Source organism: Dreissena polymorpha, chromosome 3 (assembly GCF_020536995.1).
Source record: "Dreissena polymorpha isolate Duluth1 chromosome 3, UMN_Dpol_1.0, whole genome shotgun sequence".
NCBI lineage: Eukaryota > Metazoa > Mollusca > Bivalvia > Myida > Dreissenidae > Dreissena > Dreissena polymorpha.
This window is the reverse complement of record NC_068357.1, coordinates 31,789,470-31,813,627: the sequence shown is the minus strand read 5'-3', so window position 1 is coordinate 31,813,627 and position 24,158 is coordinate 31,789,470. Positions and strand designations below refer to the sequence as shown.

At 34.6% G+C, this 24,158-nt stretch overlaps 1 protein-coding gene and 1 long non-coding RNA gene across 3 annotated transcripts in view; both read left to right on the top strand.

Annotated features, from left to right (window-relative positions):
* The first annotated feature begins 3,346 nt into the window (after positions 1-3,346).
* LOC127873547 (uncharacterized) lies at positions 3,347-9,182 on the top strand. Its single transcript, XM_052417427.1, has 2 exons — positions 3,347-4,587; positions 7,322-9,182. Exons 1-2 carry the CDS (start codon positions 4,213-4,215, stop codon positions 7,403-7,405), a joined length of 459 nt encoding a protein of 152 aa, XP_052273387.1. The 5' UTR covers positions 3,347-4,212; the 3' UTR covers positions 7,406-9,182.
* A 1,272-nt stretch (positions 9,183-10,454) lies between these two features.
* LOC127873548 (uncharacterized) overlaps positions 10,455-24,158 on the top strand; it is a 34,375-nt gene continuing 20,671 nt past the window's right edge. Inside the window, exon 1 of one of the 2 annotated variants that reach the window (XR_008046232.1) lies at positions 10,455-10,988. This is a non-coding gene — a long non-coding RNA (uncharacterized LOC127873548). Of the gene's footprint in view, positions 10,989-18,073; positions 18,122-24,158 lie in introns of those variants that run through there. The other variant, XR_008046234.1, reaches the window with a different exon arrangement.

The following is a 24,158-nucleotide window of genomic DNA, read 5'->3' as shown; positions in this document are numbered from 1 at the left end:
GAAAGTGTTGTCCCTGATTAGCCTGTGCGGACTGAACCGGCTAATCTGGGACGACACTTTACGCACATGCATTTAGCCCAGTTTTCTCAGAACACGACTCATTTGTATCATATTATTAATATGCTTTGTACAAAAGCATCTGCATTTTAACATTTATTTAATGATATTGAAATAGCTTAGCCTTACTGTTAACCGATTTTTGCGCGCTACACAACGCGTAAGAGCCAACTGACTTAAAATATCCATGTTTTAACTTCGGCAGTAATTGTTGCATACTAACAACTTTAAAACATATCCCATAATCGTTGAAATAAATGTTTGAAAATTATGTATGAAGGACACAAAACTGTGCAGTCTTCTATTTGTGCGTCGCGTTTTGCCATTCGTGTTATCATTGTGTGTATTTATAGGAATATTTTATGGAAATCGTTTCAGATGGGCATTTGTTTTGATTTGTTGTTAATTCTTGGGTTATTGTGGGGTTCGGTAGCATTGTGTTCTTAACAAAACAAATTATCCATGTTTATGTTTTAGAAGGGTCGAAGTATTTTCAATAGACCAAGTTATAAATCAATGTTCCTTTCGACCATAGATTAGTCCATGCTATTTGGAGGTAACCAGTGTAACTCAACCCATATTTTTTCGACAGCTTACAAGGCAACCACTATTATTTGTTCGTAGAGGAACGAGCTATCCAAATACTTACTAGTCTGGAAAACACTTTTTCTAACAGCTAAACGTGTAGGAAAGTTATAAAATAATAAATTTAATTCTTTATAACCTGAATCAAACATGAGTATAATTAACCACCTCAGTCCGTCAATGCTTAAGGCAGAGGTGTAGAAGGCAGTGCGTAGTCTTAAGGCTGGAAAATCTCCGGGTTTGGGCAACGCCTCATCTGAGCTGATAAAGCACGGAGGAGCGGCAACAACTGCAGCAATGACGACACTATACCAAACGATCTGGGAGGAGAACAAGTGGCCAAAAGGAATGGACCCAGTCACTGGTCATCATCCTATCGAAAAATGTCTACCTCAAGTTGTGCGATATAAACGACGACATCAGCTTCATCAGTCACCCCAGCAAAGTCATGCTACAAATCATGCTCAATCGATTGAAAAGTAAGGTTGAGGACCTGTTGGCCGAACAGGCTTGATTCAAAGCTGGGCGAAACACAGTGGAGCAGATCTTAAACTGCAGAGTCATCATTTAGAAACACCCACAAAACCAACGTGAATTCTTCCTCAACTTCATTGACTTAAGCTTTCGATCGCGTGTGGCATGCTAGCCTACGGTATGTTATGTGAGGATTCAACATCGATGATGGACAAGTGCAGGTCAACAAAAACTAAACGGACACGTCAGAAGCGGAGTGCTTTTCAATGAACATCCTCCTTTCCTGAGACTCTCCATGACACCACATCTATATCTCCATCGGTCGAAGACCCATCGCCAAATTGAGTTTCGCTGATGACATTGACCTAACGGATGGCACCAGTATTGCACTTCGAGAACTCACCAACACACTCTATGCAAGAGCAGGAGCAGGAGCAAACGGGATGGAGGAGAAGTCAAAGATCACAGTGAGCAACACGAATAACAGCAATTTAGACATCACCATGAACGGCGAAAATAATCGAATATTCGTTATTCCTTTATCGGATAAATTTGGAATATTGATGAATTAACCATTTGAACAGTCAGTATACACTCGCTCTCTTATTCCCATCGAAGTTTCAAATTATTCATGACAAATACACAATCCGAAATACGTTTTGGATACATTAGATTTTTTTTAAAAAATAGTTGCTTTTACTTTAAAAACATTTACCACGCTTGAATCGTTGTCCCTTAAATTATTATTAGAGTTTCGCTTCAACGTGTGTGTTTTATTTCAGATATTATGGCACACGAGATAAATCATATATTGCGTAATAAATTGTATGAAAATAAATGTATGGAATGCTAGTTGTATGGAATGATAGTTTTGCAATAAATTTGAATGAAGGAAATAAAATATGTAATATAACGATAAAGCACGACAGAGCTTGGTCAGACGTCTATAATCGGCCCTTGCCACATATTGGCCTTCGAACGGCAGGCAGCGGGTCGTTTATAGTCGTTTAATCAAGCTCTGCTGTTTGTTCTTTTCTTATTACCGACTGTTAAAAATAGCCTTCAATTTTATCACAATAATGCATTGAAGGAAATACTACAATTATTTTTTTTTCTAAATCACCGGTTTATGTCTAAAAAAACGGGATTTACACTGCATTAAAAGCATACACCTATTTTTAAATATTTGGCCAGTCACATTTCGAAGTATTTGCAGTTAGGAATGAATTATTGGATTTCGCCAACGTCGCATAACCCATAAACATGATCATTGATGATCTGATCAAGGTTTAGATTGGTTGGTAAAAATGCAACAATAATTCAACGTTGATGATTTTACATAGAAAAAGTCAATATACTGTACATGCTAGACCCTGGATGAAAACGCAAGTTTGCGAACAATGAAGAATTTGAAAGACAGTTATTTATATTTGAAAAGTATGCACACAAATGACGTTACCGAAAATGACGTAACTTTAATTCATGCCGGATAACGAATGCATTCAAAGAAAAAAAAACGGCAAAAAAGGTAAAACATCGGCACAATTGTAACGTGATATGTACGTCATGGGGGATATTTATTTCATAATAATTAACCAAATTCACCATCTTATCTAAAACAATTCTGCTTAAACTTTGAACGCACAGAGCTCACAACAGTCTGCTTCAACTTCAAGCGTACGATCCGCGACATTCATTTTTTACGTTGATAATTACTTAGTTTTTGTTAAAGACGGATAGAGAATTCGATATTGTGCCAGATACAAACCAGTTATGAGCAAACCTTTGTTGTACGTCCATATCAGACAAATATCGACATACTTTGGATACTATTTATAGTAAGGTACGTTATCAATATAATCTACGTTCTGTAGTTTAAATGAAGACGCGTACAGACGAACTAATAACCCGGTTGGTAGTCACATCACGCTTCAAATGAGCTTTTATGTAGAAATGTATAGGAAAGGTTAATCACAGATTTGGGTGTTAAGTGATCTAACGCAATCAGGAAGAGTCGCACATTTGTCTCATTATTATGATTGCCATTGATGGTTTGAATATTTTAGAAGAAATTTTTAAAATAAATTTAACTGCTTTCTTCTGTGCTATTATGATCTTTCAGTTTTTACATATTACTATGGTGCTCGACGAATGTTTATTGATTATTTGGTTGAGTAATGTCTGAATATACACATGAATATGAATTTGGTTGAGAATAATATGGTCTATTACTAAATAATAGACCTGTTTATTGTTGGGCCACTGCTGGGCTGGTTTTTCAGTTTTCTTATTGTTGGTGTTTTTTAACCGAAGTAGCTAATTTTACAGATTTAAAATTTCTTTCTCATTGTTATCTACACAAACAAAAGGTTGTAAATTTTCTCCTTTAATTATTTCTAATCTATTCTAGTAAAAGTTTATTAAATATGTAAAATAAAGTTAGAAGCCGGTAGTTAAAAGGTGTTTCTTAGCAATTCTTGTGATATTTATGATGGATGCTGAGTTTACGGGCTGTAGTTTACGGATTTCTGTACAGTGGTGGGGAAAAAGTGGATCGGTCACATGGCGTCTGATCTAAGCAATTGTAGTAAGAGCAAAATCAATTTCAAGCTTTATGAGAAAACGTAGTTGATATGCATTCGTGTATTCAGTGAAATAACCATGTTATACTTATTTTCTGAAAATAGGCTAATATCTCACTGGCAGTAAGAGGGTAAATTTCAATCGAAATAAAGGAATTCCCGTGGCGTGTTAAACAAACATATTACTTTTGGTCAGCACAAAAATGTCAAAATATATTTAGCGTTATTATTCAATTTCTGGAGAGTGGGTTGCTTCAGATTCAATTAGGGCGGGCACTATGTTCAGGTTTATCATAAACACTTTAAATGAATGTTGGTTTTTATGTAGCAATAGTAAAAGGAACTTAATTGTGGCAATGCGGCAATAGTCGGTACTTACTGCAGTTAAGAGGTGGTCTTATGGCGCATTTATTTATAATTACCAAGACAGTTTGTTGAGTCACGTTTTAGTTCATATGCAATAAATCTCTAAAAGGTTTGTTAATTATTATAGTGGGTTAGCTATAAGCCAAATATGGCTTTTTTCGGTATTTACTTATTATCTTTATTGTTTATTTTATTGCACACATGGAAACGCGAAACCGGAAAAGGCGCCGTCCGTCGGTCAAACTACACCAGCATTCCAGCCAAAACCTACCTGGCACCAGCCAACAACCCCGTCAGCTGCCTTCCACCCAAATGCCCGATCAGCTGCCTCCCAACCAACAGCCTGTCCAGCTGCCTCCCAACCAACAGCCTGTCCAGCTGCCTCTCACCCCCAGCCATCGACTCGGCCAATGGTCTTCAAACCAACAGTCCGGCCATCAACCCGACCAGCTGCCTCTCAGTCAACAACTGGGCGACCAGATGCAGCCTGCAGCAAGCCAGCCAGATCCGGCTGTTCAATCGGGTAATGGTTTTAGTGAGGATATTTTTTTACCATGCATGATTCCTAGTTTTCAGTCTGTTTTAGGTGATCATGTTCCTCAGTCAATTAAAGACAAAATAATATCAGGCCAATATGTAGATCTTGCATGTTTGTTGGAGGCCCCGGTAGTTCCTGAAGATTTAGGAAAACATTTGGTTTTGAATAATTCGGGTAAATTAGTGGTAAAGCCCAACATGAAACAAAGCATTGTTGATATAGCTAAATGGACTGACGCATTCCTCATTTTCTCAAGCATTTATTTAAGTGCTCATCCGGTTAAAATGCAAGATCTCTTAAAGTATATGCACACTATAAGGCTGGGGGCAGCAAGACACACTGAGGGTTGGAGATCTTATGATCAACAGTTTAGGTTGAGAATGGGTAATAACCCAGCGAATTCGTGGGCAATGATTGATATGGAGCTTTGGCTGTTGTGTATGGGGCCTCCAAGGCAGCCAGTTCATGATACAGGGAATTTTGTAAGAAAATGTTATGATTTCAATTATACCAGATGCTTACGGTCAGTTTGCAATTACAAACATGCTTGTATGATTTGTGGTTCCGACCATCCTTCCAGGGTATGTCATCTCAAGCCTCGCAACACCAGTTCCTTGGGAGGAGGGTCTGTCAGGGGGGCTGTCACCCAGACCTCGTACAGGCCTAGAGCTTACACGTTCCGACCTAGAGGCCCAATTCAGGGGCTCCGGGGCCCGTTTAGCAGATACTAATACCTCAGTTTGGTCTCTTGGCAAGTCGCCAATCAATGTTGTTACGATTTCTAAATATCTTCAGTTATATCCAAATAAAGAAGTAGCTTCTGTGCTCAGTAATGGCTTTAAGCAAGGTTTTAAGCTGGGTTATAAGGGTTCACATCTCGGTTCTTCAGCGAATAATTTGGTTTCAACAAAAGTGCATTTTTCAGAAGTCCAAAAGAAACTTGACAAAGAGATTTCCTTAGGTAGAATTTCAGGTCCTTTCAAAGTCCCACCAATTTCCAATTTAAAAGTAAGTCCATTAGGCATTTTAGAGAAGCCAGACGGGGGTTGGCGGTTAATTACACACCTGTCGTATCCCAATGGGTCAAGTGTCAATGATGGTTTTAGTGTGGAAGACATTTCTGTTAAATATACATCATTTGACAAAGTGGCTGACATGTTATTTAGTTTAGGTACGTCAGCAATGATGGCAAAAAGAGATATTAAATCGGCTTTTCGTTTAATGCCTATTTACCCAGGGGACTTTCACTTGATGGGGCTTCAGTTCAACAACCAGTATTATGTTGACAAATGCTTACCAATGGGTTTATCTATTGCTCCGGCTTTATTCGAATCATTCTCCACTTTTATACATTGGCTAGTAAGTTTCAAAACTGGGATTCAAACTTTAGATCATTATTTGGACGACTTTATTTTTGGAAGTGCAGCTGGGTCAAATAATTGTAACATGCTAGTTTCTACTTTCGAGGAAGTATGCACCGAAATGGGAGTCCCAGTTGCGGTGGAAAAGTCGCTCGGCCCAACAACAGTACTGACATTTTTAGGCCTGGAATTAGATACTGTGCAAATGACTGTTAGAGTACCTGCTAAAAAAGTGGAAGAACTTTTGAAGCTTTTGCAAAATTGTCTAGTAAAAAAGAGACTTACGTTAAAAGAATTGCAGTCTTTGACTGGGAAGTTGAGTTTTTGTAGTCAAGCAGTAAGAGCAAGTAGGGCATTCTTGCGCCGATTTTATGATGCTATGTGTGGCTTAAAAAAGTCCTATTATAAGATAAGAGTTAATGGTGAAATGAGAGAAGACATCCTGATGTGGATTCAATTTATTGAAGATTTTAATGGCGTTGTACATATTCCAAATAAAGTATGGTTGGATAACTCTGTCATTCATCTTTACACTGATAGTGCAGGCGGTGCTACTCTTGGCTGTGGTTGTTATTTTGGAGGTAATTGGGCCTATTGCCCATGGCCTGTTCAATGGCAAGGCCAACCTATTTTATCAGATATAACATTTTTAGAGATGGTCCCTGTTTTGTTGGCAATATGGCTCTGGGGGGTCTTTTTGAGGGACAGGAAGATTAAGTTTCATATTGATAATTTAGGTTTGGTAGAAGTGATAAACAAACAGTCTTCCAAGTCGAAACGTTTGATGTTTCTGGTTAGAACATTTGTGTTGTTAGTTATGAAATACTCGGTGGTGTTTAAAGCAGTACATATTTCATCAAAGTCCAATTACATTGCTGATGCAATTTCTCGTAAACAGTTTCACAGGTTACAACAGTTAGCACCAGAGGCACAAGCGAGTCCAGAATCCGTCCCGCCGGAGTTTTTACTGATGATCTGCAACAAGAGGCTAATAGATTGCTAGACAATTCCCTTGCTGCTAATACAAAAAAGGCATACATCGTTGGGTTAGAGAGATTCTCTGAGTTTAAAAGGCAATACGGCTTGTCAGATGCCTGGCCGCCTACAGTTGAACAGGTGGTTCGATTTGTAGCATGGCTATCCCTACAGAAACTATCCCACAAAACAGCAAAATCATACTTAAGCTCTATAGCTTTTCATTGCAAGCTGCTTGATGTTGTTGACCCTACCAAAAAGTTCATTGTTTCAAAAATGGTTGAAGGAATGCAAAAAGATAAGAAAACACACGATAATAGGCTTCCAATTACCCTCTCGTTACTGCAAGGGATAGTAAGCAAACTTAATATTGTGTGTTCCAGTGTCTACGAAGCAAAACTGTTCACTGCAGCTTTTATGCTAGCGTTTTTCGGTTTTCTGAGAGTTGGCGAAATAGCTGTTCCTAAAAAAGGTGATAGTATTTTACAGGCAGCGGTGTTGGCAATAGAAGATTTACAATTTGATCACAATGGGGTAATCATTTCAATCCGGCATTCAAAAACTGATCAGTTGGGCAAAGGGGTAGCGCTCAAAATTACTAGGTCAAACAGTGAATTTTGCCCAGTTGTGTGTCTTAACCAGTATCTTCATGTTCGTCCTCAAGGGCCTGGTCCCTTGTTTTTGCACTTTAACAAACAACCAATTACTCGTTACCAATTTTCTGCTATTCTTAAGAAAACGGTTTCTCTTTTGGGTCTAAATTATGGGTCTTACAAATCCCACTCCTTCAGAATTGGAGCAGCAACTGCAGCTTCCCAACTAGGCTATTCAGTGGAGATCATTAAACAGGCAGGCAGATGGGCTTCCAATGCCTACCAAACATATGTTCGTCCTGTTCCTGTTGTCATGCCCAGCCTAATAAATAACCCCCATTAAAAAGGTATGGTTCATATAGTTAGATTCACGTGACTAACAAAAACCAAGTTGTATTAAGGAAAACCATCTGGATACTGGGTTCATCAATAATCAAGCAAGCCTTCATAGCAGCAAGATTACGACCTGAAGGGGCCAACCTCTGCCTTGAACCCAACATCATCTGGTGGCAAGGGTACAGTGGGTTAACACTTGCAGAATCAAAGAAAAAATTTCTTTCGCTTGCCAATGTGGGTAATTCTCCAGACTATATTGTGTTACATTTAGGTGGTAATGATCTTGGTCGTCGGTCACTGGTGGACCTTCGAAAATTGATTGTCGAGCTATTCAGGACTATACTGTCTATATTTCCAAGTGTTAAGATTGTATGGTCTGCAGTGCTTCCAAGGTCAAATTGGAGATATTCTGATAATAAAGTTGCTATGGAAAGCAAGAAAGCGCCTTAATAGTCATGGTTCATCTAGGGCTTTGGCATGTGGAGGGCATTACTTGGCCAACTCTGACTTTGGAAAATTTGAGGAACATTTGTTTGAGAAGGACGGAGTCCACTTGTCAACTCTGGGTACAGATATTTTTCTTTCTAATATGTCTGCAGGGCTTGAAAAACTTATAAAGCATAATACACCAATCCATTACTGAAGTTCTAGATGCACAAATTTGGGGGTTCTTACAATTTTAAATCCCACACATTATGTATGTTGGTGTTGCTATTGAGTCCAAAAATAGATATTTGCAGTTAGTTTGTATGCATATTTTTCTTACTCATATGTATGAAAAAAGAAAAAAGAAAGTTTTTTGCTGCTAATTTTTATGCAATTTTTTGCTGCTAGTTTTTATGCATTTTTTTTCTGCTGGGTTTTATGCATTTTTGCTGCTAGTTTTTATTCATATCTTTGCCTTGTGTTTACAGTTTACTGCTTCCGACTCCAAGCATGCGTCCATCCGCCCTGCAGCCAAAGTTCTTTGGCAGTGGCCACCCGTCATCTCTGGCCCAGCTGGTTTCGAGGTTGGGGCATTTGGGCCGCTGGGTCAGCGTTGTTGGGTGGCCATATGGCAATCAGTGCCGGATGGACGCTTTTTACCTGGCACATTTTTTGGGGAAAATATATATGATTTTGTTGGGAGTGCTGATGGCCGTCACCCGGAGTCAGCACTCATATACAATTTATTTGTGCAGTTAGTTATTTGCAGTTAGTTTGGGCTTGCCATGTTCGCAGGTGGCCCTTGCTGCTTGGAGTCGAGACATTATATGCCAGAACCATTTTTTATGTTTTTATGTTATAAGGTCCTTTAATAAAAAGTAAAAATTTAGTTGAGTTTATATTTACTGTGTGAAAAGGGTTATTCATCGGAGTTTTCATATAGGCTTGCCCATGTAATGCTAGGTGGCAGTTTGGGTTTAGTTCTTGGCCTCTACAATAATATGGTCTATTACTAAATAATAGACCTGTTTATTGTTGGGCCACTGCTGGGCTGGTTTTTCAGTTTTCTTATTGTTGGTGTTTTTTAACCGAAGTAGCTAATTTTACAGATTTAAAATTTCTTTCTCATTGTTATCTACACAAACAAAAGGTTGTAAATTTTCTCCCCTCCCACCCAACCCATGTAGTTTGTTTTTACACAGTGTTGTTCTGTCACACTTTACTGCGTCCGTTATATATTTAAAAATTTGGTCAGGCTTAGGGTAAATATAGATTTATTTTAAGTGATCTAACGCAATCAGGAAGAGTCGCACATTTGTCTCATTATTATGATTGCCATTGATGGTTTGAATATTTTAGAAGAAATTTTTAAAATAAATTTAACTGCTTTCTTCTGTGCTATTATGATCTTTCAGTTTTTACATATTACTATGGTGCTCGACGAATGTTTATTGATTATTTGGTTGAGTAATGTCTGAATATACACATGAATATGAATTTGGTTGAGAATAATTAAATAAAACAACAAGACTTCAACACTATGCTTATCTCCAAACCGAATACTATAGTATTACGAGTGTCTTTTGTAGTTTGAATATATTATTTTTTAGATTAATTATTAAATGCAATTGAACTACTATTTTCTTGGTAAGTATTCGCTTAAATATTGATCGTTTATTTAATTCAGCATATGTATCAATTGGTACCGTAACAAGACAACATCTTTAAATGAACATCTAGTGCGTACACTGTAGTCATTAATATAGACTCTTTACGGTTTAACAAGTTTTAAGAATAAATTTCCATATTAATTTGCCAGTTTAGATTCGACATTTTCTTAACCCATTAGAAGTCGAAATAGTGGTTTATGAATAAGTTTATTTCGTAACAAAAGAGTTTACTTTATATAACATTTCAAAAACGGATATACCATTTCAAATCGGTTTGTGATCACTACTTCCTAGTGTAAGTCAAGTTCGTTAGGTCTTTAAAGTCAGTTTTTAGGTTGCAGCTGTAAGCTTAATGCTAGGCATACAATAAATTTAAACAGCCATGAATACTCTACGTCTAAATGATAGCTGGATTTAAATTAACGAACAGATACGTGCTAGTTATACTTCAATTGTTCTGGTATATTGTAAGTACATATTTTGATTATCATAGCTTTTAGTATTAAAATGGTTAAATCGGTTATTATTTATGCAAACTATTTTAAGTTATTTTATTTCACAAATTTATCTGGTTAACGATTTTTGAAAGCTAGGTAAACGTATAATTGAGGGTTTGAGCTTCAGCCAGTTATGACAAAACAAACATTAATTAAACATACACGTATTTTAACAACAAAAGAATCCGTTCATTTGAAATAGTTTTACCCAAACCTTGAAACTTTCATGTATGTTTATAGGGATATTAATCTACATGGTTAATTTGCTTCTAAGCGTTCAGAGGTTTTATACTAAGAATTATTATGCAGCTGAGATTTGAGTTGTGAAGTAGCTCTTTCTACCAAATTGCAATCGGATCGTTTTAAACGCTTGATGGATTTGTATGCGCAGCTGTGAACGATCATCTTACTTGTGATAGTATAAATAGCAATGCGAATTCGCGTTTTTATTCAATTTTACAAGGAAGTTCTTCCATTACACTTTAAGAAATGGTTGTATCTTTTTGGATAAAATAAACAAGTTACTAGGTAAGATTTTAAACATGTTATTATTTTACAATTAAAAAAAAGTATAAGTATGGCTGTTTATGTCATATTTATGCATTGTAAACGTTCAAAGTATGTTTTCAGTTTTGTACTTAAAATCTAATATTTTTCATTTTAGACTTTGGGTTATTGCAAGATATGTTTTAATCGAGCAAAACAACATTTTCACGAGCCGCTATTTAACTTGTATTAGTAATTTTGTATATAATTTATATTAAAAAAAATGGTAATAAACAATACGTTGGACAAACTAATCAGAATGTTTCCCGCAGAATGAATAGCCATATATTTGATATCAGAAATTGTTCAATAAATCCTATTTCACATGTTGCGACACATTTTGGATCTACTGACAATTATTGCACTTTATCAGATTGCTCCTTTGTACCTATTGATGTTGTTCAAAACAATCTAGGCCGTTTATGTAAAGAAACATATTGGATACACAAATTAAAAACTATGATTCCTAACGGTCTAAATAATAAACTGCTGTACGACATATAGAACATAAACATAATTTACATATACATTTGATGTTTGTCTATTACTATTTTTTGTATAAATTATATTATTAGTAATAGACTGTTGTATCAGCAATGATCCATCTTTGTATTATGTATTATGTAATATTATGTACTATATATTTTTCCGCCAAACGACGTTACGTTATTGTATGACGTTGACGTCACTTCCTTTGTATTTGTTTATATTAATGTACTACTGATGAAGGCTACGGCCGAAACATGTTTAGTACCAGAAACATTTAAATAAACAGTGACGTGTTTGTACGATTTATTTTATTTTATTTTTTTCATTTTGTATATACAAATTCGTTATTTAAAATTCGAGCACACGTCGAAATAAAATAAAAGCGCTGAAGGCACTGATGTTGTTGCATAATCATATACGCAACTCATTTTGTCAAAACTAAGTTATAGCTTTTTAATCGCAAGTTTGAAATGAACAAAAGCCATTCAAATTTATATAGAGTGTGTCTTAACGCACCGGTCGAGATATGTGAAGACTGCTTATCATTCTATTTGTGTTATAAAGATAACTTAGACAACATAACAACAGCATGTCCCTTCTGTTACTTTCTGAAAACATAGAAAGTATGATAAACATTTTAAAATCAGAACCAAATACAAAAGAAAATGTGCAATCACCATCATATTAAATTAATACTGTTGGAATGTCTAATACATATCGCACTTAGAATATAAGTTCAGATGGGAAATTCCCTGTACAAAATATTAACTCTGATATTGAGACAATATACACACCATATACAAATTCACAATATAAAATAAGATAATTGATGAAAAACATAAACAAATATGCGAGCAATACTTTTTGCTTACGTATTAGGTAGTCATAAAGACAGCCCTGTTGATCCGTACTTTGTTGTCGATGCATTACTTGTGACCCTAACATTTCACACGGTGTCAACCAGTTTCTGACATGAACATCGGTATAGAACACTCATGCGCTTTTTCGGCGTAGCTGTTTTACCCAGCTTGACCTTAACATAACCCCAGCAGACACGAATGAATACTTTCGAATATCTTATAGGCTGATTCGATTAAAATCCTCTGAATCTTGGCTGCATCAATGTGTATGTGCACAGTGTAAAGGATGAAGCACTGTTTAGTGTAAGGAATTCCGGACTACTCTCTGCATGTTCACAACACAAATTGTGGCATAGTTTCTATAAATCGTAAAAAAATCTATCTCGCATAATTTCATGGTCTGTACTCGGTTACTAAATTGTCAGGGGAAGACATAATTGACTATCGATAAACGAATTTTGATATCCAGATGAGAAACCATGTACTACAGAAATGGTTAAGTGGCACGATAAGAGGAAAATCTCTTAATTATCTTACCACAAATGTTTGCCGTACGCGGTGTTCATGTCTGGAAATCGTTCATGAACGCCCGGATACGGTACCCTTATTTGCCAGTTTGCTTTATTTGCTATTTTGAATTCAAGTTTGTATCGAAAAGCATTGTGCCTAAATAAGCCATTTACAATTCACAGTGAGATTTTTAAAGCCCCGGGTCATGCCAAAATGGGCCGTATGCCATATGCGCCAACCATATCTATAGTCCACCCAGCGTGCACATCTCTCAGTCAGGTCAGGAGATACATTATGAGACCATTCCACCTTGATTTATTTTATAGCGGACAGAAAAGCCTCTCGCCAGACTGCGCAAATGCAGTGGTTGGGGTTGAACTACGCTGGGCAAAACACCATAAGACCCATTTTCGCATGACGCGGCTGTAAAAGTGTGATTTAAATGTGTAGAAAGAAAACTGCGTTTTAATGAAACATTAACATGTAATATATTTCGATGGTGAAGAAATAAAGTCATATTAAGCCATGTAAGGACACATATGATGTGAACTGCCGTAGTATATTTTTTATCTACTTACACTAATGTGTGGTTTGATTGTAATAACACACATTTCATGCGATGAATATGCGACTTATATATGAACAAATAAACGCAATGATAACACTTTTGTTTTCAATTTTATTATTTAGAAACGTAAATTTCAAACTGTATTGCCAAGTCAGCATTTACGCCGAATATCTTTTTAAATTATATTTATTGTTATATTTAGTTGTTTTTATATTCGGTTTTAGCGATTATACAGCATTTCTTTCGTTGTTTATGGTATACCTATAGTTATTGCTGTGCGCATGTTCAACGTTTTATAAATTGTGAACTATGAATATAAACAAACTTAACTATATATTGCGCTTTTACCACCCGTGCAATTGAGAATACAGGAGAGATTGCCGCTACCTGTCGAGAACAAAAGAACGTTTCCCAGACAGATCAAATTTAATCCCGCTGTACTAGCAAGCACTATCAACGAGGTTACGCAATAGACGTGTGATAGTGTTTTGGACTCTCGAAATCCAATTATTCTTGCTGATCAACAGTAGTTTTATTTTCCCGTATCTATTAATAGCCTCAGCATGGGTTAAGCATGACAGACTGTTGTTTTTTGAAAAAATTAGATATCACATGTCTTTGTTTTTTGGACAAGCTTATATAATCTAGTGCTCGCTCAAATTGTTGAACGCATATACATTTCACAAACTTTAGATATGCTAACACCATTTTAAAATAATTTAATATCCCTTTAAAATAATATGTTCATAGCCGGCTGCAATTTAGTTTATGTGCTATAAGAAGCAGTAATGTAAAGGACCCCTTTGGAAATAAGTCGCAAGACTTTCAAGGGCTTTCCTGGCAGTACATGTCCTTATATCAGACTAAAATAAACTAAAAGTTATCAGTCTAATGTAAATGTACCTTAAATTTATACCTCAGTCAATTTAATATGTGATATTTTTGTGCTCAATTTATGTGTTTGTTATAAGCTGAATTGTTTTAAGCTTCTGTGTGAAAATTGTAAATTTTATTAAGGTTTTAAATGTATCTCACATTTTTACCTCATAAAGTAAATTTTATCTGTGATATTGTTGTGCTCAATATATGTGTTTGTTCTAAGCTAAGTTGTTTTAAGCTTCTGTGAAATTGTAACCTATGTATCTATCTATCTATCTATCTATCTATCTATCTATCTATCTATCTATCTATCTGTCTGTCTGTCTGTCTGTCTGTCTGTCTGTCTGTCTGTCTGTCTGTCTGTCTGTCTGTCTGTCTGTCTGTCTGTCTGTCTGTCTGTCTGTCTGTCTGTCTGTCTGTCTGTCTGTCTGTCTGTCTGTCTGTCTGTCTGTCTGTCTGTCTGTCTGTCTGTCTGTCTGTCTGTCTGTCTGTCCTGTCTGTCCGTCCGTCCGTCCGTCCGTCCGTCCGTCCGTCCGTCCGTCCGTCCGTCCGTCCGTCCGTCCGTCCGTCCGTCCGTCCGTCCGTCCGTCCGTCCGTCCGTCCGTCCGTCCGTCCGTCCGTCCGTCTGTCTGTCTGTCTGCCTGCCTGCCTGCCTGCCTGCCTGCCTGCCTGCCTGCCTGCCTGCCTGCCTGCCTGTCTGTCTGTCTGTCTGTCTGTCTGTCTGTCTATCTATATATCTATCTATTTCGGATTTTGAATGACCTGTGCTGCGCAAAAATACCACGTGATCAAGACACAGTAAATAGTGGACTATTTTAAAAATTCATAAAAATTCTCTTCCGCGACACGTATAATTCTAAAATTGTGTTTAAAGATTATTTTTGTATACGCTCCGTTAAAAAATATTCGATTTAATACAATATTCTCATTATGTGTCTATTTGATAATGAATATAGTTGTAGAACTGAAATCTCTGGCATAAATTAAACAACTCACTCTCGACGCGTATGCGACAGTTTTCAGGTATATCGTTCTTAACAAAACTGGCTTGAAAAACGTGGAATTAACCTTAGTTGTTTGCAAGCAAACAGTTAAAAAATCCTTTACGCGTACGATTAGTGTGCTTGGTGTTCATATATGCTTAAATATGTAATACTCAAAATAACTGTTTTATAACTTAATCATGACAGAACATTAAACAAAATTTAAGTGTTTGGATTTCAGAACTTCACGGACCTTCTACTATTTAAACATAACTGGACCTTAATATTGTGCTTATAGATAACATGAGGTACACATTCTAGATTGCGTCATTGCATGTAAAAAAATGCAAGCTCCAAAAAGCAATATTTAAAAAATAACACATGTTTGTTATAAATAATGTTTGAGTTTATACATGCATATTATTTAGTTCAAAATAGAACAAAATTGCAATTAATGTGATTAAGACTTTAACCTCAATGGTACTTCAGTAACTTAAAACATGTAATTTACGTAGTTTTGTCTGGATCAAAATGAGCGTTTGTCTTCTACAGACTAAATGGTAAAGGTCGACAACTCAAATCCATACTTACAAATTAACAGTAGGAACACAAAGCAAATAGTATTAAATTAAAAATCAGATAATGGAAGTCATGCGTAATAGTGTGTCCAATTAACGACAGTTTACTTCATATTCAAATTGACATTCGGTTTTATTCTTTACGTATTAAATACTAAGTGGAAAGTTTAAATGTAATATCCGCTAGTGTACGTCATTTCACTCCTTGGTGACTATGAATAAAGTTAAAATATATACTGCGTAGCTTTATTTGCCAAATCTGGTAAAAAAGTGTTGATCACTACTTCCTAGTTGTGGTCAAGGTCGTTAGCTTAGACATAAAGGCATACATTCGCTTTTGTGAGCAACAGTCTTAATTTACTGAATAGCTGTTTGCATAGGCATTCTCACATTTCACCGTTCAACAATTTAAATTGCTTATACCTGCATGATAAATATTAATTATGTGCGCACATGGGCAGATCCCTCTATCCCCTGTAGTACCTTAGGAAAGGCAGACATATACCCTCCGGGAAATGTAGTGCCACTCGCCAATTTGACGACTCATAAATTTACTAACGTTCCACGGTTATCAATGAAGGCACCGTTCATGGAATTTAAGATTTGAATAGTTTTCAAACAGGATACTTAAATTCCAATTAAACAATGTACATATAGAAGGGAACACAACAACATTAAGTCAGTGAACACTACTAAACAAATGTTTGTGTGTGCTTGTATTAGTTTAAATTAGTTTCAGTAATTTAAACAATGTGACTTTGATGGTTTATAGATACACATAACACGTGTAGCCTAAAACATCAGTCTTGATGTTCGCATTGAAAGACGATTAAAAGATTATTTTAAACATTGAAAATATGTTTAATTTATTATTAAACTTATTGTAGTAATTTATTCTATTTACGTTTAAGACCTATATTTGTATTTCACGTATTTGACTGTACGATTTTTAAACGTCACACATAATAACATACATTTATTATGTGGTACGTGATTAAGGTTTCATTATTAAATAATTAGATAAGTATAAAAAGTATAAAATATCTGTACCCTAATGTATATATTCTTATTTAATTAAATACACTTATTAATAACTGATAGTTTCACCGGGATAATGTTTGAAGAGAGTATTTATTGTTTATTCACTATTGTCAATTCATGTTGAAAGCAAATTTTATCAAATACATCGCACGATGGGATCTGATAATTATCAAACATTTAGTAAGATTAAGAAAGTCGATGTCTTAACGACAAATCAATAATTGAGCAGCACACTTGAAGAGTCACATTATATTAATTTCGTTCGATCCTCTGATTGGTAAAAGGGAACTTTTTACGTTATTGTTAATTGACACAATTGAAAACAGTTTCAGATTTGCAATGTTCTTTGTAGTTATGATATTTGCAAGAAAATATTAATACTGAAAATTAATCATTGTTTTAAAAGCCAATATATGCATCTTTTGAAGATGTAAAATACCTGGACAATATTAAGCGTTACAAACGCGAAACGATTGAATCTCTTGGAGAGTTTTATCGTAATATTTTTTGCCATGAAGAGGATTTCGTACGTATGGTATAAAGTTAGCCTCATATATATATATATATATATATATATATATATATATATATATATATATATATATATATATATATATATATATATATATATATATATATATATATATATATATATACAAGCACGGAAGGCCGAGTGGTTTCAGCGTTAATCTTACTCCAATGGTCAGTGGTGTTAGCCCGGTTGTGAATTAATTTATTTTGCTTTCTTTAATTTTATGCTTGTTTAATAATATATATTTTTAGTTCCAATCTTAACATTTATCAATTTAAAGCATTCAATGACAAACTTCAAAATATATCAAAATAGGTTTAAGCATAGCGTTGTACGATCTTACATGAATATTAAAAACTATAATGAAATATAGAACCCATCAAAGTAAATTTTCACTAGTACTTCACAACACAATAATCACTGAATACGCTTTTTAAAATCTATAATGAGAACACATTTACTTAAATTGTGAACGTTCCAACATTTAAACCTTATTATCGCGATAATGACGTTTGAATACGGTTTGGATTTTGTTTGCTGTCGACTTGTGAAGAATCCTGTAACTTTTATATATTTTAAATAGCACTATGTGTCACTCTCTGGTTTAAGATTTACTGCTTTGGACGTATTGGGAATATCACTTATTTTCTTTTGGGTTGAATACAACTGTATGGCGTAAGTAAATGTAATTCTTTATTATTTATTTATTTTCTTTGTAATTTAGGTCACAAAACAGGCACCATTTAAAAACAAAAAGATTTAAATACATAAATTGTTCTTTTTCTCTGTTAAATTGCACTTAAAATTCAGATATTTGACAGACAGATTTTATGCAGCAACTGGATTAGTAAATTTAAAACAAAACAAGACTGCGAATATGGTACTACAGGTCCATTAATTAATAAAATATTCTCTTTTAAATATAGCCGTACTTCAATATGCAGTCCAAACAGACAATTTACAAACGAATCAATATGTGCGCTTTGGTAGGAAATGAGAATTTCGTGAATATTAGAACAAAACACTTAATTGACCATTTTAATATTTAGCCGATTAGCCTGATATTCCTGTAACTTACTATACTGGTTTGATGTTAGTTTATACACAAAACTTCACAACACAATAAACGACGTATATCACGCGAAGAAACATAAAAGCTGGTGAAGCAGATCTTAAGCTGCAGAGTCATCATTGAGAAACACCTACAAAACCAACGTTAACTCTTTCTCAACTTCATCGACTATAAAAAAGCTTTCGACCACGTGTGGCATGATGGCAAATGGCGTGTTATGAGAGGGTTCAACATCGATGATGGGCTGGTGCAATTCATCCAATAACTCTACGAAAACGCCAGAAGCGCAGTTTTTTTTAATAAATGAAAAGCCTCCTTCCCCGTGACTCTCCATTACCACCACATCTATATCTCCATCAGTGAAAGATCCATCTCTAACTTGAGATTCGCTGATGACGTTTACCTCACGGATGGCACCAGCATTGAACTTCAAGAACTTACAAACACACTCTATGAAAGAGCAGGAGCATACGGAATGGATGTCAACAAGGAAAAGTCGAAGATCGCGGTGAACAACACGACTAATACCAGTGTAGACATCACAATGAACGGCGAGAATGATCGACTATTCGTTATTCCTTTATCGGATATATTTGGAGTATTCGATGCATAAACCATTCGAAGCGCCAGTAAATCACTCAATGTACACTTGCTCACTTATTCCCATCGAGGTTTCCAATTATGCATGACAAATGCACAATCCGAAATACGTTTTTGATTCGTTAAATGCGTTCAAAATTATTTTTTTTATCTTTTTTAAAAATTATCACGCTTGAATCGTTGTCCCTTAAATTATGAGAATTTCACTTCAACTTCACTCATCATATAAGAAACTCATTCATTCTGCTATGTTAGACATTTTGAGGACGAAAACTCAAGTTTGCGAACATTGAAGAATTTGGAAGGTAGAATACAATACGCACTTTATATAATCATACTGATTGACAGTATGCCAAATGTAATGAAATAATTTGTTTCGAATGTTTACAGCATGTTGACATATTTGACCGCACTGTGTGGATTATTTAACCTGCAATGTTTCTAATCACTTAATAGATTGTTTAACACATAGCCTCAAATAGCTACGTATAATTATATGGAATTTAATACGTCTGAAAGAGTGCGCTTTTAATAAGCTATAACACAAACATGTTGTGGCCTTAGTCCGTATTAGCACACTTTCTTCATTATTGACAAGAGGGCTAAAGTCCGAGGGGCAATGCCTCCAAAAATGTGCATATTCTTGCCCATGACACACTATAGGCATGTTTTAATACCGATACTATACACATTATATGCATGAACGCTGCACAATTGGGAGCAAATTACTTGAATGTGCACCTTGTAAACGTTATTTATATTCGAAATGTTTTGCACAAAAATGACGTAACTTAAAAGGACGTTATTTTAATTCATGCCTGATAACGAATGCTTACACAGAAACAAACGGCAAAAAAGGTAAAACATCGGCATAAGTGTTACATGATATGTATGTCATGGAAGATATTTATTATATAATAACTAACCAAATTCACCTTATTTGAAACAATAATTCTGCTTCAACTCGAATCGTACGATCCGCGACATTCATTTTGTCGTTGCTAATTACTGAGTTTTTTTAAAAGACGGACAGAGATTTCGATCTTGTGCCAGATTACAAACCAGTAATAAGCAAAACATTGTTGATGCCCATATCAGACAAATATCGACCTACTTTGGATACTATATTAAGTAAGGTATGCTATCAATATAAATTACGTTATGTAGTTTAAATAGAGACGTATACAGACGAACTAATAATCCTGTTGGTAGTCACATCACGCTTAACATGAGCTTTTATGTAGAAATGTATAGGAAAGTTTAAGGCACAATGATAAAAGCACAGATTTGGGTGTTAAGTGATCTTAATCAATCAGGAAGAGTCGCACATTTGTCTCATTATTATGATTGCCATTGATGGTTAAAATGCAATTTAACTGCTTTCGTCTGTGTTATTATGATCTTTCAGTTTTTACAAATTACTATGGTGCTTATTTAAGTAAACGCTTAAATATAAATCGATTTTTTAATTTCAAAATATTTATCAATTGGTACTGTTACGAGACAACATCTTTAAATGAACATCTAGTGCGTACACTGTAGTCATTAAACCAATATTCTTCACGGTTTAACAAGTTTAAAAGGGGCCTTTTCACGTTTTGCTAAATTGACAAAATTAAAAAGAAAAAATTTTCAGTTTCGAAATATTTGCTTGTAGTTATACTATTTGTGAGGAAACAGTAATACTGAACATTGAACATGCTCTACAATGTCCATTATGTGCATCTTTTGACGATTTAAACACCTGAAAATTATAAAACGTTGCAACGCGAAACGATTGAATAATTTGGAGAGTTCTGTTGTTGTAGATATATTTTGTGATACTAAGAGGATTGCTTATATAAAGTATAAAATATATCAATCATTGTATGACATTGTATGAGCACTGATGACCGAGTGGTCTAGCGATAGAATTTTACTTCAAGGGTCCAGGGGTCAGTGGTTCGAGCCCAGTTGAGTGTCACATTCTTTCTTTCTTTAAATGTATTCTTCTTTTTTACTGGAGCTTTTGAGATCCTATGTTTTCATGTATCAATATAAATCATTTAATGACACACCTCAATACATGCCAAATTATGTGGAAAGTCCCCTTAAAGAATAAATTGTCATATATATTTGCAATTTTAGATTCGACATTTTCTGAACCCATTAGAGGTCGTAATAGTGGTTTATGAATAAGTTTATTTCGACACAAAAGCGTTTACTTCACATAAAATTTCAAAAGCAGATATAACATTTCAACTTTGTTTTTGATCATTACATCCTGGTGTAAGTCATGATCGTTAGGTTTTTAAAGTAAGATTTTATTATGCAACTGGTTAATGCTAGTCATACAACGAATGTAAACAGGCATGAATACCCTACGACTAAATGATAGCTGGATTGAAATTCACGAACAAATACGTGCAAGTAATACTTGCCAATCTTCTTGTATTATGTAAGCATATATTTTGATTACCATAGCTTATTATATTAAAATGGTTATATCAGGGTTTTTTTATTCAAAATATTATCAGTTAATTAATTTCACAGGTGCGTCTGGTTAACGATGTTTGAAAGCAATGTAATTTGGTCGTTAATAAGCAAGATACGAATTAAAGAATTAATATTTTCACCGTTGTATTGTATTAAGGGCATACATGGGTGTGTTGTTAATAAACGCTGTATTGACCAGTTGAGCTTCATCAACTTATGACAAAACAAAACCTGAATTAAAAATATAACTTTACATAAAAAAGAACCGTTTGTTTGAAATTATGTTTTCCCAAATTTTGAAACTTTCATGCATTTTGTATAAAGATGTATATTCTACACGGTTACTTTTTGTTTCTAATGCATTCAGGCTTTTAATACTAAACATTATTGTGCAGCTGACATTTGAGTTGAGTAATGGCTCTTTCTACCCAAATGCAATTGGATCCTTTTGAACGCTTAATGGACTTGTACGTGCGGCTGTGAAAGATCATTTTACCGCTGATAAGGTAAATAGTTATGAGAGGAATTTGCGTTGTTATTCAATTGTATAAAGAAGACCTCGCATTACTCCTTGAAACTCTGAAGAAATCAGATACCTTGATGGACCAATGTAAAACGTAACTTAGATGAAAAAGGGTTTTCCTTTACAGGTATGAATATCTATATTATATTAAGAATTGTCTAAGTTTTATGAATGTTTTCAGTCGTGTTCTTACACCTTATATTTCGTTAAATGCATATGAAAGCTTCTGGAAACAATTCATAAAGAAGAAATGAGGCTATTTAGATAATGAGAGGCATAATATATAATTAGATTGATATCACTTATTCGCAGAAGGTTTGATCTGAAAGAAAATATAGTAAAATTAAAAACAAAACGTTTAATCACAAAATAACTCAATGTTAAATTAAAGGCCATAGTTTTAAGGAAATTATTAACTGTTAAGTTATTACTAAATGTAAATGACACCATTCAATACCAAATGTACACCTGTACCGTTTTTCGTTATTACCTAATTTTCATTTTAAACTCATTTATCGTTAAAGACGCTTTACTTTGTCAGTCAATACATTTTACTCTGTCAATTCGATACAACTGCGCATGACGGCAAATACATTGACACATAGAAAGGCTTGTATTTACTCGCTGAAAGTTTTATGCGTGTGCTTCTATTATTTACTTCTTATTTGAGGTCATTTGGTCTGCCTTAATACATTGGTTTAAGGCTTTTAGGGATTGGTATAATTTACATAGAGAGTATTTTAAGATGACAGACATGAACGTGGTCAGGCCACAATTACCCTAACTTTATACGCATTTTTATATTAGAATTTTAATTTGTCGCAAGAGCGGAACAATTATCCGGCAAACAATTTATTTTACAAAGTCATAGAAAACGGATAATTAGTTACAAAATATTCATCCATAAACTATTTTAAATCGATACTACTCGATTAAAACTATATTAACCATGCTTTCAAATGAACAATTAAGGAATAATTTACTTTACTTTAATGCATTATCGATGCTAATGTATAATATAGTTAACTGCACTGTGATTGCGAATAATGAGTTAGGCCATTATGTTCATCATTTATTGATGCTTGGCTTTAAAAAAAAACAACAGAGAAAGTACAATAAAATTAAAAAGAAAAACGATATTCACCAATGGTTTGGTTTATTTGAATAACGAATTGTAGAAGTCACTATCTTAACAATATGACAAGTTTAATAAAATATATATGAATTTAAAAACAACAATTTCTTTTCAACAGGAATAAATTGAGTGTGAAATTACATAGTATTAATGTTCACCAATTTGAGGCGGCACAAAACGCGCAAAAGCCATGGAATTCCTTCGTTATCCGTTTTTTTTACTTTGGGATGTATCTATTATTACTAATAAAACATATCCCTTTATTATTTTTATTATTATAGATCTTTGATACCTACCCCAGTTTGACACTAAATGTACAATTGTTCATAGGTACATGTAATTAAAATCGATTTAGACTGGCGTGATAAGTTCTTGGATGCATGTCCGGTTCGTCTATTACTAAAACCGGTTAAACCCGCTTGCATGACCGTTCAAAGGTGGTGATCGCTGTTGGAATTATTATATATTTATTTGTGTTGTTCTGTTACAAAACTAATGAATATGGACAAGAGTAGCTTGCTACATTTAACATAAAATCAAAAGTGTCATTTTCCTATACATATTTAACGTATAGTTTGTAGTTTTATCAACAATACATCACTAATTTATATATAAATAATTGTATGCAGGTATTTTATTAACAACCGATGGTTACCATTAAACGCTTTTGTGTTAAATCTTATCATATAGATAAGCATGTATTTTTTAATACACAATTGATAAAAAATTAATTAGCTTACTATTAGGACCACTTAGATTGATCTCATCTACTACGGTTTTGTTTTGGTATTGTGTACGTTAGAATCAACGAATAATACTCAACATAAGTGTACATTTATATTTAAGGGAAGGTTGAAGTTATTATGGAAAAGACCAATTTTTAAATCCGAGTTCCTTTTAATAATAG